General features: G+C 51.9%; 1 protein-coding gene across 1 annotated transcript in view; it reads left to right on the top strand.

Moving 5' to 3' along the window:
• ICE1 (interactor of little elongation complex ELL subunit 1) overlaps positions 1-15,261 on the top strand; it is a 57,809-nt gene that overhangs the window by 31,473 nt on the left and 11,075 nt on the right. Inside the window, exons 15-18 of the mRNA XM_023526108.1 lie at positions 4,440-4,526; positions 5,327-5,721; positions 7,909-12,588; positions 13,703-13,871. Coding sequence (XP_023381876.1) covers positions 4,440-4,526; positions 5,327-5,721; positions 7,909-12,588; positions 13,703-13,871 — 5,331 coding nt within the window. The remainder of the gene's footprint in view (positions 1-4,439; positions 4,527-5,326; positions 5,722-7,908; positions 12,589-13,702; positions 13,872-15,261) is intronic.

Here is a 15,261-nt window from a genome sequence, read left to right as displayed (position 1 = left end):
GTTAAAGATTGAATTTTATTTTTAGAGAAAGTCTAAGAACATTTCCACAGGCTGCTGCTATGGAATTGGAGTTGGGGTTCTGGAATATTGATACTATTAGAAATACACCCACTAGAAAGGCCGAATTGTTGAATGGAAGAACACAAGATTGATTATTGAGCCAAGAAATGTAATCGTGTGTGTGTCTCAGCAAGTGATACAAAAAAACAAAAACAAAAACTAAGGAAATTAAAGGTATTAGGGAAAGTCTGAGTCTGGAAAGTGGAGCTGGATGTCATTACAGTCATCTGTGAGGACTTCAGGGGGGAGCAGAGGTGAGAGGCAAGAAGGCAATCAAGGGACAGTAAAGGGAGCTTCCCAGAGCAGGGGGGACCCTTCTGTTAGGAAGGCCTCCGAGTCTGGGCGTGACTCGTGTACGACCTCGTCTCCAGCACATTCATTGGAAATACATTTAAAATCAAAAGAAGCAGAAAGATTAATATGCAGGGACGGATAAAGAAATTCCAAGCAAATGCTAACTTGAAAGCTGTAATGTAAGGCAAGAAATAATTCAAGCCTAGACATGAACTTACATGCATTAAAAGGAAATATCTAGATTTGTTAAAGGTGCAATTTACCAAGAAGATACTGCTATCGTGGACCAAAGCGTGTGAAACTTTTTATTTCCAAGTAAAACGCTTGGAAATTCCAGGGCCAGCAGCTAAGTGTGTTTTCATGGGAAACTTTAACATGTTTCTCAGAAATACAGAGAAAAGCGGACAAAATGAGAGAGAATTGAAATCATAATTGCAAGATCGATGATCTGTGAATCTTTTACACCACAAATCTAGAATTCTTTAAATACCTTTTAAATGCATTTATGTAAAAGCTGATTATTTTCTAGACAACAAAAACTATAACATGAACTATTAATATATTTATGTTTAATAACATATTAGTAAAAATACCCCCCCCTCAAAAAAAAAAAACTTTTAAAACATGCCTGGTAACTGAACACATATAAACACAAACTCCTCCTGGACATCAGAAAAAATAAAAAAAAACACTAAACTGTTTTGGAAATAACAGTAAGGCAGTATTTACCACATTTTTGAGATATGACAATAGTGCCAATATGGTATTAAAAGGAATGATGTCTGGTCTTCAGTGATTATTTTAGAAAGTAAGAATTATAGGAAATGAATTACTAAGAAGGTAGAAAAGTCAGACTCTTCAGGAAAATAAAGGAAGGCGTTGATGAAGATGAAAACGTGAGTTAATGACGTTGGAAACTAACCAGTCGATTTGAGACCATTAGAACTAATAGCTGGATCTTTGTAATGCTGGTGAAACCAACAGCTCTTGGCAAGTCTGATCAAGAAAGGAAGGAACAGAAACCCAACAGCATCGGGACCGAGCTGGGAAAGCTATAAGACTACAGTCGGATAATATCTCGATTCACAGATTGATATGCACATTTGATCGTATTCATGAAGTGGACCATTTTCTAGGCAAACATACTAAAATTGACTGAGAATAGTTATGCAAACCTGAACAAAAAATGCAGAAGAAATAAAAATAGTTAAACCTCTAACACCGTAGAAGATCCAGGTGGCTCAGAGGAGGGCTCTGTATAGCCTTTAGTGAGAACTAATGTCTTTATTATTATTTTATTTGTTTTAGGACTTAGAAAAATATGGAATGCATATTGTCTCATTTTCTTAGACCAGTATAACTTGGTACCAAAGCTAGTTAGAAACAACACGAACACACATCCTCCAGGCTCAGAGCTCTGTGACTTAGAAATATAGCCGCAAATATACTAAGTAAAATTTTAAGAACTCAAATCTAGTCATTTAGAGTACAGAAAAATTATGACTTAAGAATTTATCTCAGCAATACTGCAGCAACTGGTTAAGAGAAAAATGATATTTCATGTCAATGCCAGTTCCTTATCAAGAAATGTTTGTTGAGGTAATAATAGAAACATTTGAACTTGAGAAAGGTGAAATCTTAAAAGCAGAGTCGTTCCTTCAGGAACAAGGCAAGCGAGAGTCTGTCCCCTCCTTGCTGTGTGCTCCAGAGTCCCCGAGCAGTGTAGCAGAGCAAACAAGACCAGGAGCCGTAAACACGAATGAGCGACGAGTGAAAATTGTCATAACGTCAAGTGGTAAGACTCTGTGGAAAGTTGAAAAGACGCAGCTGGAAAACACAAGTGGTGATAAAGCAGTGAACACACACGACGTGTCGTCGTAAGCCTGTTAGCATAGGGAAGGGGCAGGAACAACCCATTCTTCCATGGCAACAGCGCCGTCAGACATCCGACACCTAAACGCGGCGTGCTGTGCCTCCGGGAGGAAAATTAGGAAACACCCCGAAGAGCGTTAAGGAAGACCTGACGCGTAAGCGAGTGTTGTGTTCCCGGACCGACAGACTCGAGGACGAGGACGTGCGTTTGCCCCGACCGTATTTCTAAACATGAATGAAGCTTACACGGATTCCCGTTGAGGTTTTCTGTGGGAACGGGCCAGCAGACGGGCAAGGCTTATCTGCAAGAAGAGATGCTCGAGATACTCAGATCTCGGAAAAGGAAAAATCTGAGCAAGGCTCATCTCCAGACAGACATTAAAACATAGTTACAAGACTTGCGATTACAAAAGCGTGGTGTCCACGTGCACACCGATCAGGCGGCGGCGTGGAAAGCCCGGGACACTCACGGCTCCTGAGGCCTCGATGAAGGAAGCAGGTGTTTAAGGGGCTGTGGGAAGGTGCGTGGTTCACGTGACGTTTTCTCTTCACAGCTAAGTAATGAGGCCACAGTGACGATTTTTTTTTCTGTTTTGCTGAGAACAATAGCTTTTTTTTTTTCCCCCTCAGATTAGAGGTAATGAACGAATGCTCAATTAGAATAGGCATAGCTCTAGTTACTAGTCTCCCTAAGAATAGAAAAGTAACTTTTTTTCTTTTTCTTTAAGGTTCCTTGTTTGCTGCTTTGGGGTATACGTAATAAGCAGGGATCCCGGTCAGGTCATTTAAGCAAAGGGGACACAGTGTTTGGAAGCAGGCTTTGGGGTAGATTAAATCACGACGTAGATAAGCTGCTTGATCACAGAATTTCAGAACTCAGAAATGGATGTGCCTCACACACAGTGGCCGGCGGAAATCGATTATTTCAAGGGAGGTTGGAAATGTCCAGGTTTTCAGCCCCTCCCTGCCATGCCTCTGTCCCCCGCCCACCCCGTCCCCATCCCTCTCTGTGAGCCTGTGGTGTGACATGGCTGCCCGATGGCAACACTTGGGATTCCTCAGAGATACTTTGGTTGGTCTTTTTAGCCTCTCTAGCCTGGATTAAAGATTTCAGTGTTTTTAATAAATGCTTCAAGTTAATTTTTAAGAACTTAAATTCAAGGAAACTGTAATAGAAGTTTGCGGTGGCCTGAAATTGCTTAATACTCAGTTTATTTTTAGTTGAAATTATTTTTATTTTTTTATGGTGACATTGGTTAACAAAATCTAATAAGTTTCAGCTGTACACTTGAACGACAAGGCATATGTATATATTTACACTGTGTGTTCACCTCCCAGAGTTAGATTTCTTCCTGTCAACTTTCTTTGAATTTTAACTTTTGGGGATTGTCTTTTTATGCAGATTTGACCAGAAACTTTACATTTTAATGAATACTTTTTGGGAATTCATGCATTTATTGATGCTAAGCTTACTTGAAGACCGCAGTGCAATATTCCTAATGTCACACAGACTTCATGGGCTTTCCTTAGTTACAGCCGCCCTTGGCCTTTCACCTTGTATCAGGGGCTCTTAAACATTTTGGGGATTCAGACCCCTTTGAAAATTTATAAAAATTCCAACGCGTTCACTTTCCTTATAAAAGCTCATGCTTGTGTGTATTTCTGCTCGTGTGTGTGAGCATCCCATTTTCCCGTAATACCATTAATGGCTTTTCCCTGATCCACGCAGCCCCGGGCTGGTTGTAGCACCGACCTTCATGGCTCCATCACCTCCTGGGCCTGAGGCGGTCCTTTTCTGCTGCTAGGACACCGAGCCCAGACCTCATAATTTGTCTTATAGCTGTGTGCCTGTCTCCCAACCGACATCACTGTCTGTAGAAAGTTTACGGGCCAAAGAGTTATTTGTCCCACCAGAGGTGTTCGAAGCTGTTAACAATAGGCAGATTTGGTCTTTTAAGCCCCACCCCCAACACACACACACATGCATGCACGCACGCACGCACGCCTGCCTATATCTGGCCTTCAGTGCTGGCCAGAGCGTTGCAGACCTGTCCTCAGTAACTAACTGAATAGCCCACAGTGGTTGAAGATGTTTAAGTTACTTAACTTTTCTAAATTCCAGTAAGTCCTGATTTCACGAGGACTTTTTTTTTGGCCTTGTGTGGATTAAGCCAAATAATAACATGTCTTTACTACTTGGTTCTCTTTCACAGGAAAAGTGAAACTGCTTCTGAAGGAACTCTGGCTCTGTATAAACACAACACACAGAGTACCTGGTGAAGGCCCCAGATGTGTCCCAGGTGAGAGAGAAGCTTCCAGAAGTACATATTGTACATGAAAGTGAAATGCTTACCATGGGCCTTGTGCGCCTTTAGTTTTTAGTGTCTGTGCTCTGCACTGTGAGGTGTTTCAGGCTCAGCTCGTACCCCGTCCCCAGCCCTGTGGTCAGCCACTTCTCCAGTGAGCCGAGTCCTTCTGTGGAACATACTGTTGCGGCTTTCCAGTGTGACAGACAGAGGGACGTTTCCGGTTCCTTCCCGGGACACACATGTCTTTACTGATAACTAGCACTGCTGCTGTTCGCCGGTGTCAAGACCCCAAAAGCATTGGCTTTTTATAGTAATTTTTCAGTTGCTTTATAATAAAGGGTCTTTACGTGACCTAGTTCTTTAATTTGAATGCTGCGCAAATACGGTCACGAGGCAGGCTTGGTATCAGCTGAGTGTAGATTGCTTTTAAGACACAACCGTGTTCCTGGCCGGCCGGCACGCGCAGAGCCACATGCCAGGTCCTGCTGGCCGTGCGGGAAGGCTCACGGAGTGGGAGCACCCTCGGGCCCGTCGCCTGTGCCTCGCTGCGGAGCCATCAGGGCCGCCACGTCTGTCCATCTCCCTGTGTCGTCAAGTTCACAAGCGCGAAGCCGACGTAACGTGAAAAGCGTTCAGGTGTTACTGGAGAATCTCCAGGAGGGGATCGGTTGTCCTTTAAAACGTGTTTTCACCTGGACTTAATTCTGTAAGCGTTTTAAACTGTTAGAATGCTTGGGAATTTTTTAAGTTTTCTTGCTATCATAAATATTTGGAGTTTACTTTTTCCGTAGGAAAACCTGCCCAAGAGAAGCCGCAGTCCGGGGAGTCCGAGGAGGCCGGCGGGCCGGCTCCAGTGGCGGACAGTGCTCCCGGGGCCTCGGCCATGCGGACGTGCCTGGCGGAGCTGTCCATGGAGATCCAGGGCGACTTCTCAGGGTGCCGCAGCGTGGGGGGAGAGGGGCCCCAAGGGCCCGCTTGCAGCGGGGAACACCAGGGCGCCGAGGCGGCGGCTCCGAGGAGCGAGGACGACAGCGCCGGCCTCCTGGACCAGGGCCAGGTTTTCGATGAGGACCTGCAGGCTGCTGTTGACTTCTTCAGACTGCCCCCCCCTCTGCTGTCTCCGGTGCCGTCACCCCCTCCGGGGTCGGTACCAGCCCTGGGCACCTTACCTTCCGCACTGGCGCCCGTGAGTCTGCACTTTGAATTCGAGTCAGCACGTGGGTACGGCGTCCATGCTCGTGTGCTAGCCGGGCTCAGAGAGCGTTCGTGCTCGTGCCAGATTTTATGAGGGAGCAGCGAGGGACTGTCAGAGACACGCCGCTGCCCTTCAAGTCACGAGTAGTGTGGATTTTTCCACTTTCTGTTACGTTTGCATTTTTGTCTTTGCAACCAAACTGTAGTCCCCTGAGGGAGGACTGTGTCTCAGGTATCCTGGCCTCTAGCCTGGCACTTAGCAGGCGGGGAGCGAGTGAGTGCACGTCCGTAGGCATGGCGTGCTCTAGCAGTGGCGGTGTGGCTGGGGTGGGTGGCTGAAGTCCGCACTCCCGCTCGATGAGCTCGGCGTCCTTCGTGTGTGTGCGGCGTGGTCTGTGCTCTCTTAGGAAGTTAGTGTCAGTATCGCGTACCTGCGCTTCGTGGCTTAAGGAGCCGAGAGACGACTCCCTCGAGTCAGCCCCCTCCTTCAGGACGCACGGGCGTGCCCGTGTGTCCCAGACAGCACTTTGAGCACCAGGAGTGCAGAGGTGACGGGTACGGCCGCCCCTCGGCTGGGTCTTGTGCCAGGCGGATCACATGTCGCACGGCCAGCTGAGCTGCGGCGCTGGGGAACGCACCTGCCAGAGAAGGCCTGGGCGGAGGCGGGGAGCGGCCCCAGGCAGGTGGGGCCCAGCCAGTGTTCCCAAGGGAGCGCGGTGTCACAGGGGCAGCTGCTGTAGACTCAGACGCCTAGACGTGGGCAGACGGTGAACTTGGTGCTGGGGACGTTGGCGCACTTCAGGTCCGCAAGGGCCCTGTGTGTCCTGAGAACTTTCTAGTTTATCCTGAGGCATTCGGAAGTCCTTGATCCAGAGAAGTGGATGTGATGACAGGTGTTCGTTTGAAAGTTTCCGTTTGTTCCCAGCATGCATAGCTAGGGAGTGGCGACAGTTAGGGACGAGCAAGAGCATACACAGGGCAATCATTGAATCGGGAGTTCCTTTAACTCTGGGCACCGTAACCCAGTAGTGGCATTGTGGTTAAAGAGGTGGGGACGGTTGGGAAACTGTCCTGGGGTCGTGTGAAGCAGCCTTTGGTGAGGTTTTTGGTGTGGTTGTCGGGGGAGGTGGAGTTGTCCAGCTCGGCATGCGCGGAGAGGTGACGTGTAAAGCGTTAGCTACTAGGTGCGTGTGGGGTGTCTAAGTGGACACGTACAGTGTGCGTTCGAGACCCATGGGTGTGGTGTTCGGAGCGGCGCCGTGGTGGGACGCGGACGTGAGGCCGCATCGGCGTGACGGGACGGGGCAGCAGAAGCTGTGGGACTGTGTGATATCATTTAGGAAGACGGCGTAGAGGCAGGATGGGGTCCCGGACGGACCCAGTAGGAAGGAAGAGATCATCAGAAACAAGTAGCAGGACAGTGGCGGAGACCCGGGAGGTGATGCCACCCTGGAACTTGAGGGAGGACAGGCTCGTTTTGTTAGTGGCAAGGCTGTGGCGGCCGTGGTCGCCCTGCCCCAGCCCACCGTCCCCTCGCTGAACGGGGAGGCCGGGGGGCTGGCGAGGTAGCTCGCCTGGCGGGCCGCGTGTGGTGCAGGTGGTCAGCAGCACAGGAGGGGCTGGCTGGGGCTCATGGAGGATTTTTGGAGCCCGGCTGGCAACCAGAGGGGTCGTACTGGCAGCAGAGTTGTCAGCGCAGAAGCCGTCGTAGGGGGCAGAGCAGGACCGGCTGTTGACAGGCGTGGTGCAGTGCGAGGCGTCAGGCAGTGTGCGGAAGGGTGCGCACGAGTCGTCACGCAGAGCCCCGTGTGTGCAGGAGCGGCTTACGGGTGGAGGGACGTAAGGGCGGTGCAGCCAGAGCTGGAAGCCAGCGTGTGGGGCAGAGGGAGCCGAGAAGCGGGAGTGCTCGGAGGTCGGACCAGAAACCACACCCTGGGCCATGTGGACCGGACCTCGGAGGAGCCTGGCACGGGGGCCACGTGTGTGGGAGCGCCGCCTGGGCAGCCTGCTTTCAGGAAGGGGCAAAGCCAGGCCGTGCCCAGAGACGGCACTACTGTGCTCAGCTGTGTTCTGGCAGGTTCTTCAGGGAGCGTGTACTTTTTTAACGTATTTAACTGCTATTTTAGTTGCCTGAATTGGTGTTTAATTAACTAACTGGTGTAATTCATTTGTTTTGAAGGAAACCTACTTTGGAGAGTATACAGATTCCAGTGATAATGACTCGGCTCAGCGTAGAAATTCTGCTGCGTCTGTTTCAGAAGAGGATACACCTGAGGCACAGGATTGTTTTGGCTCATCCAGAAAAACAGGAAGTGGTACAGTGGCGGAGAAGCTCAAATCACACGAAGCTGCCCAAGCTCTAAGCACATTGGAAGTAAACAAAGTAACAACGGTTGGGTTCGGGACATTTACGGCAACACTGAGAGAACCTTCAGCCACGTTCTCCTTAGCTCGGGAGAAACACTGGGCAGTGTCATCTCAGTTCACCTGTGATGGACCAATCAGCATTTTAGATGCGGTGAAGAGACAAAGAGAGGTCAGGGAGATGCATAGGTCAGCGCCCGCCGGGGAAGCGCTTCCTCACGCCACCGGAAGTGAGAGTGCCAAGCAGCTGTCGGGCGGCCTGGCCCGGGACAAGGATGTGGCCCTCGGGAGGTTGGACTCACTTTACTCTCCTCTGGGCAGGAGGCCACTGCGTGAGCTCCTGGCACCTCACGGGAAAACCCCGTTGTCTCGGGTGGTGGGCCTACCCAAATCAGACTTTTCTAAGTGGACCCCAACTAATGAGATCACTTCTGACTCGGATCCCATGGCAGTGTCTGACTGTCTTCAGGAACTCTCTAGAGAACTGGAGAAAGGAAGAGAAGCTACTCAAGGGTTTGTTTTAGGAGAATCACCTGGACCTGAAGAAGATGCAGGTGATGCCATGGACACCACAGGGATCGATGCTGAAGCCAAGTTTTCCTCTTCTACCTCGGGGGCGTCGTCTGTGTGCGGTGACCCCCAGACATCCTCTGCGTCAAAGTGTCGCGATGCACACGTCCCTACCGAAGTGTGCCGTTCGGGTCAGAAGTTACGCGCCAGAACTCCAGCCGCGTCCGGCCTGCGGTCTGAGCCACCAGGGAGTCGACGGGGGGGAAGCGACCCGGGGAGCAGCTCGCCTGCCTCGAGCCCCGAGCTGGGAGCATCCGGTTTGCGTGAGCAGAGCGGCAGTGAGGCGGAGTGCGCCGAAGCTGTGGAAGGCGTGACCGAGGTGCGCGCACTGCCTCACTCGGTGTTTGCGAAGGCCCCGACAGGTGGACAGTGTGCGAGCCAGGGCCCCGGGGCCGCCCACACGCCAAGTCACTCACCCTTCCCACCGCCGGCAGCGTCTCCGTGTGGCTGGATCAAGGGTGGTTTTGGTTTTGGCGAGAGCGTGTCCTGGCGCCATAGTGACGCGTTAGGGAGAGGTGAGGAAGAGAGGCTGAAGGCCGGCTCTGAACGTGAGGAGACATCCCCTCAGTTACAGCGGGCCGCGTCCCAGCCCGAACCCGCCGGAGAAAGGAGCAGCTCCGTGGGCCTCCGGGCCGTGGCTTCCTTGTTGCCTAACCAGGTGTCAGTGATCACCACGCGGGCCCGACCCAGTGGGACGCAGTGCACAAGGCCAGAGCCCCTGAGACCGCACAGTGGTGAGCCTACCTCAGCCGCAGAAGGCGTTGGCGGCGGCACGGGCCAGCCACCATCCGTGGCCGGACGTGGCGCAGAAAGAGAGGGCGCAGCACAGAAAGTCAAGGAGGTGGCTGCTGTGAAAAGGACTTCGCCAGAAGTTTCCACCTCTTGGAGAAAATTAGATTTTGACTCTCCAAGTGATCCTGTACCAGTAGAAAATTCTCATTGTCCCGCAAATGATAAGTTATCTTTCTTTTCTGAAAACGTCCCAGCTCAAAACCAAGACACCATCACCGAGCCCGCCATGCAGGAAGAGGCGCCGGAGCAGAATCCGAGTCCAGATGCCACAAATCTGGACTCTTCTGGGACAGCTATAGACAAACTGCTTCCAGCCACGGAAGTGGCAGCGTCAGCAGGTTGTCCTGTTGAAGAAGTACCCTGTGGAGACGCAGTCAGATCTGGCAGTGAGGCCCAGGCCGTGTCACAGGACGCTCCTGGCATGCGGCAGAGCCGGGAGGAGCCTCTGGAGCTGCCATCGCCACCTCCTGGTGGCGCCTCTCCCGGTGGGCCAGGCACCATAGGTGCTGCCTTTTCTTCGGCACTTGGCAGACAGGACGAAGAGACTCATACTCTCCCCGAGACCAGCCTCCCCAGCCCCGTGTACGGCTACACCGGCCTGCGGGAGGTGGCGGGCAGCGACACGGAGGTGGAGAGCAAGGCCCCGAGCTGCAGCGAGGGTGAAAACGAGCCGGAGGGGGCGGTGGGGAACCAACAGCACGGTGCCACCGAGGCCTCCAGCGGGGACGGTGGTGCCACCGAGGCCCAGCCTCCCGTGGAGGTGGGCTGCCTGGCCTCGGCCCTGCTGGGCTGCAGCATCAGCCTCCTCCCTGAGGTAGACAGGCTTTCTACATCAGACATGGTCAAGTTTCTTGAAAGCTGTCAGTTAAGAGATTATAGTTCAGGGGACTCTGTTTCAGAATGTTCTAGCAAAGAAATCCTAAACAAAGAAACGAACGAAGAAATGAAGCAAAGTGAAGTATCGGGAGAAAAGTACAGAAAGCAGCTCTGTGAACAGGAAGCGCTGGAGACCTGCGAGGAGTGGGTGGCATCAGAGGACGAGGACGGCTCGCTGGGGGGCGCCAGCCAGCTGGCGCAGTGCTCGCTGGAGGCGCTGTCCGAGGTGCTGGGCAGGATCGGCCAGGAGTTTCAGTCCAGCTGTGAGGACCCGGATGGAAAAGACGCCGCTAATCTGCTGCTGTTCAGCATACACGACAGCATGGCGGGCGAGCACGCAGAGGAGCAAGTCTCGGCTCCGGAAGCGGCCGGCTCCTCGTCGCACCCTTCGGGTCCACCCACGCCAGCCCCTAGCCTGGACGCTCAGGGCGGTTCTCCTGCCGGTGGAACATCCAGTCATGAAAACACCGAGGACGGACCTGAGGGCAGCTCCGTTGCCACCGGGCCGGTTGCCAGCAGGGACGCGGCCCCGCCCCGCTCCCAGTGCGCTGACTCGGGGGCGGAGCAGGCGGGAGGGACGCTTCAGTGTCAGATCTCCACAGTGACCTCCGAGGTTATAAATGTGCTGATAAATAAGGACCAAAACCTAGTCATTGAGAAGGGGGACAACTGGACCATCATAAACGGGGTCGCTCTCGTGCCAAATGTGGACCAGGTTATTCTGTGCGACGCCCCCGCAGACGTTCCCGTTTCGCCGGATGGAGGAGGGCTGGCAGCCGGTTTCACGTCTGTTACTCCGGTGGAGAAGTCCCCGGAGCCCGGTCACCGTGGCTCCCCGTTTCAGGAGCCCCCTTGTGGCAGTAACCTGCCATGTCCCCAGGAGGAGATCTCCAGCAGCGGTCAGACTTCCAACTTTGATAAAAGCCGTTTGCGAAATAGACCTGTCAAACCTAGTGTAAGGATCAATGCTGAGATATACGACCAGGTGTTCGAGTCTCAGATCGTGGCGTCTGATCACACGTATTACAACTCGAAGCTAGAGCCGTTTGGCAAAAATAAGCCTCGAGCAAAGATTTCAAGCAAAGATCAGTCAAGCAAACCGGCGAAGGCAGCATCCAGCAGAGCCGAAGCTAACCCCGGGGAAGGCTCTCCGTCGTCGTCTGGGGACCGAGGTGGCACAAAGCCTCAGAGGCAGCAGACGCAGACGATCCTCGCCAACGCCGACACGTCCACTCCCACAGACGGTTCCGCCGACACGCTGAGCAAGATCCGGCAGGAGGTGGGGCCCCCTCTGCCGCCCCTGCTGGCTCCTCTGATAGCCACGCCTCCGAGGAGCTCGCACCCCGTCTCCCCGCTCATCTCCAGCTCCAGCCCCTCCTCGCCCACCTCCCCCGTCGGCCAGCTCTCTCCATTGTGTGACGTCGCAGCACCGCCCGCGACGTCTCCTTCGCTGGAGGAGCCGGGGCGCGCCTCCCCGCTGTGCACGTCTCCGTCCCCCTCCGCCGCCCCCGCCGGGGAGAGGACGTTGTCGTCTCCCTTGCAGTTCTGCGCGGCGACCCCGAAGCACGCCCTTCCGGTGCCCGGCCGCCTGCCGCCCTGCGCGTCGGCCCACACGGCCGTGGCCGCTCCCCAGGAGAATTCCGTTAAAATCCTGGACACCATGTACCCGGAGCTGTCCGCCAGGGCCCGCACCCTCAGCATCCTCAAAGGGAACATCCAGCTCACGCGAGGGCCGCCTGCTGACCGTCAGAACGCACCGGGGCCCGTCAGCGCTATAACAGGGTTCAAAGCAATCACTTCCACGTCCACCGCCTTTGTCAAAACGGGGGGCAGCTCCGGCGGGGACTCTAACCAGGCTGCCGGTGGGAAAAGGACATTGCCATCGTGTACACTGAGGAGCGCTAAAAGATTGCGCCTGGACAGCGGGTCCCCAGGCCCGGAAACGGGGAGCACCAGCCCAGAAGAAGTCAGCAAGCACCCCTGCAGGGACCTCCCTCAGGAGGAAGTCACAGCGACAGAGGAGGGAGCAGATTCTGTTGCAGCTACCAGTGCAGATTCACAGCTGCCTCTGAGCCCCAGAGAAACCGTGGAGACCCACGACAGAGCCATAGCCGATGCCCTGAGGAAGATTGCAGAGTCCTCCTTCGACCTGCTGCCTGTCATCCGCAGTCACGTGTATGTCGGAAATATCTCCAAAAAGCCGGTGATGAGGGATGAAGAGAAAGAGGTCGTCTACGACTTCAGCACAGCGAAGAAGGTAGGTGGCAGCTCCTCTCTGAGAGCACAGGGACAGGCCGCCTGCCCAGGCAAGGTGGCAGAGGATCCCAACAGGCGTTTCAGTACAGAGGTCGACAGAGGCTCAGTATAGAGTTTCAGTACAGAGGCTACCCATACGGGCAGTATGACTTGTACTTTACTTCTAGCCAGGGTTTTATACATGTGAAATGTGGTCAGACTCCAGAGACTTGATCATTTGTATTCATCAAATAACTCGAACTCTTAAAAAAAAAACATGTCTGTCAGGGCTACGATTGCATATTTGCCATTGATTCCGGCATGTTAAAGGCTTGACACGATTTGCTTCAAATGTCAAATAACTGTTGCCTAGTAGAGCTTTTCTGTCTGTGCAAAGCGTCATGCACACATTTGACAGTTTGAGGGTCTTTCTTAGTGTGTGTGAGTTTCCCCTCTTCCTTAACGTGTGTCGCAAATCGAACAGGAGTAGATGCTCAGCTTCGAGATGGCAGTGAGTGTGCAGATGCACGCGCAGTGAGGACCGATTGGCTTGTCTTCTGAATACCCACGGTGACACCTTGTGTGGCGATTTCCAGTGTCGCACGGGTCGTGCCCTCGGATTCGTAATGCTCGTGTTTATTTTTCTTAGATGCTTAATTTCAGAAAGCATATAGAGCACTATAAGTAATTTTTAGAAGATGTCTATTTTCAAACGGATGAATGTGTCATTGTTTAATGCGCCTATTCCTGAGCAGGAAAAATGTTACTTAATATTTTGAGATCTAAACAGGATAAATATGTAGAGTGCACTGGAGTCGAGAAAATGGGAGGGGAGTAGAGTAGAGTGTGTTTAATACGCTTACACACAGATTGTGTAGCAAAGGCCAGCACACTGATCGGAGCCATGGTAGTGACAGCAGGCAGCCAGGTGTGCCCGGACCTGCCGTCTGCACCTGCAGCGCCTACACGTATGGACTTCTTATCCCCCCTGAGCCCCTTGGTTACCTGCTGAGTGCGTTGTCAGTGGTCTGTTTTTCTGATAGATATTTACTGTTGTAACTTTTAGCTATTTTGTAGCAGTCTCAAGATAAACATGTCTACATTTCCTTTTCATTGTTTTGTTTCGTCCACTCCAGCATTTAGCAGAGTGCTTGCTTCACTCTATTCTCTCAGAACTAAAACTTCAGAAAGTGTCTATGGAGCACAGTTACATCCATGCGCTCTGCAGAGTGTATGTGGGTATCTGTCGGCAGCTCGGAGATGTGGAAAGAGCTCGCTTGTTTTGCTACAGCCTCCTTAAGGAAGGTACGTTCATGTGGCGGCATTTTTGTATCAAAAGATATTATTGCTTTAAAACTCATTCTGTTTGGGTCTGCATTTTTAGCTAAGCAATTGCCACGGATCTTTTGAGTTCGTATTCTGTTTTGTACCTTTATTAGAGGGCACGAAGAGCCGTAGCTAGATCTGGCCATACCTGGGGTCCAGTAGGGGAATTTCTGTAATTTAAACTTGCTTATGTCAGCATTTCACTTACATAGACTAGAGGGTCTCACATTACTGTGCGCTTGTCTTATTCATTTCGCAGCTACTTTAGAATTAGATGTAGTTGACACAAGATACAGGGATGATTTAAAGTGAGTGACAAACCACACTGCTGTGTCACCAGCTTGAAAGGCCGGAAACTCCAAGAGGAACTCGTGAGCTGGTTGAAAGAAGATCAGAGAGAAATGGCGAGGAGGGCTGTCCTTTGATTCTCTTTTCCTTCAGCTACCATTTCTTCAGTCTCCACTCATGGTGACGTTAGAAGTCATTCTTCCTCATGTCGGATCATCGGTGGAGACGTTTTTAAATAGTAAAATGACATGCAATCTCATGTTATATCAGAAAGTCTTATCTTGATTGCAGCGATTTCTGATCTTTTATTACCATAATGTTTGTGGGGCTTATAAATCAGGATAATTGAATGTATCCATCATTTTCAGAGTCGGGAGTGAGGATGAGGTTGCTATGTTTTTTGCCCACTTCATTTCTTTATTTACTGTTTCAGTCACTGATTTGTTCAGCAGATAGTTGCGGGTGCATGCTAAGTTTAGGGCTTCGATGGGCACCGAAACCAGACCTAGGTGAGATAGTGCAGTGGGGCCCGAACACGGCAGCCTCACGCAGCGAGCGCACAGCGCGTTTTGTCAGTGGCGGTCACAGGCATAGGAAGGAGAGGGGCTTGGACCCTGCTGAGCACAGGCTGGATTTCCGGTTCTTCCTCAAACCGACCCATTCTCACCTCAGGCCCTCCCGACGTTGGACGATGTTGGACGATGTTGGACGGCTCACCCAGCGACCTCACACTCCCTCAGGCATTCTCCCTCTCTGTCCTTCATGGCACTCACCCTATTTGCATCGTATCCTTAACCTTTTCGTTTCTTATCGCCACTAGATTGCGTCCTCTGTAAGGACAGGAATTTTGTCTGTCTTGTTCCCCCTGTATCTCCACCCCAGAAAAATGTCTTGTACATGGTCATTATCTGTTGAGTGAACGGATTGTCCTGTGGAAGGCGGATTTGAGAGCTTCTGGGGCGTTAGGGAAGCTTTCCTTGTCAGAATGACTTTTGAACTTGAGATATGAAGACTCAAGAATATACCTAAGTGAGGGAGAAGATTCCAGGCAGAGGGAACAACATGGGAAGAAGTCCCGGGC

This window comes from Pteropus vampyrus, unplaced genomic scaffold (assembly GCF_000151845.1).
Source record: "Pteropus vampyrus isolate Shadow unplaced genomic scaffold, Pvam_2.0 Scaffold707, whole genome shotgun sequence".
In the NCBI taxonomy this organism is placed as follows: domain Eukaryota; kingdom Metazoa; phylum Chordata; class Mammalia; order Chiroptera; family Pteropodidae; genus Pteropus; species Pteropus vampyrus.
This window is presented reverse-complemented; position numbering and strand designations above follow the sequence as displayed.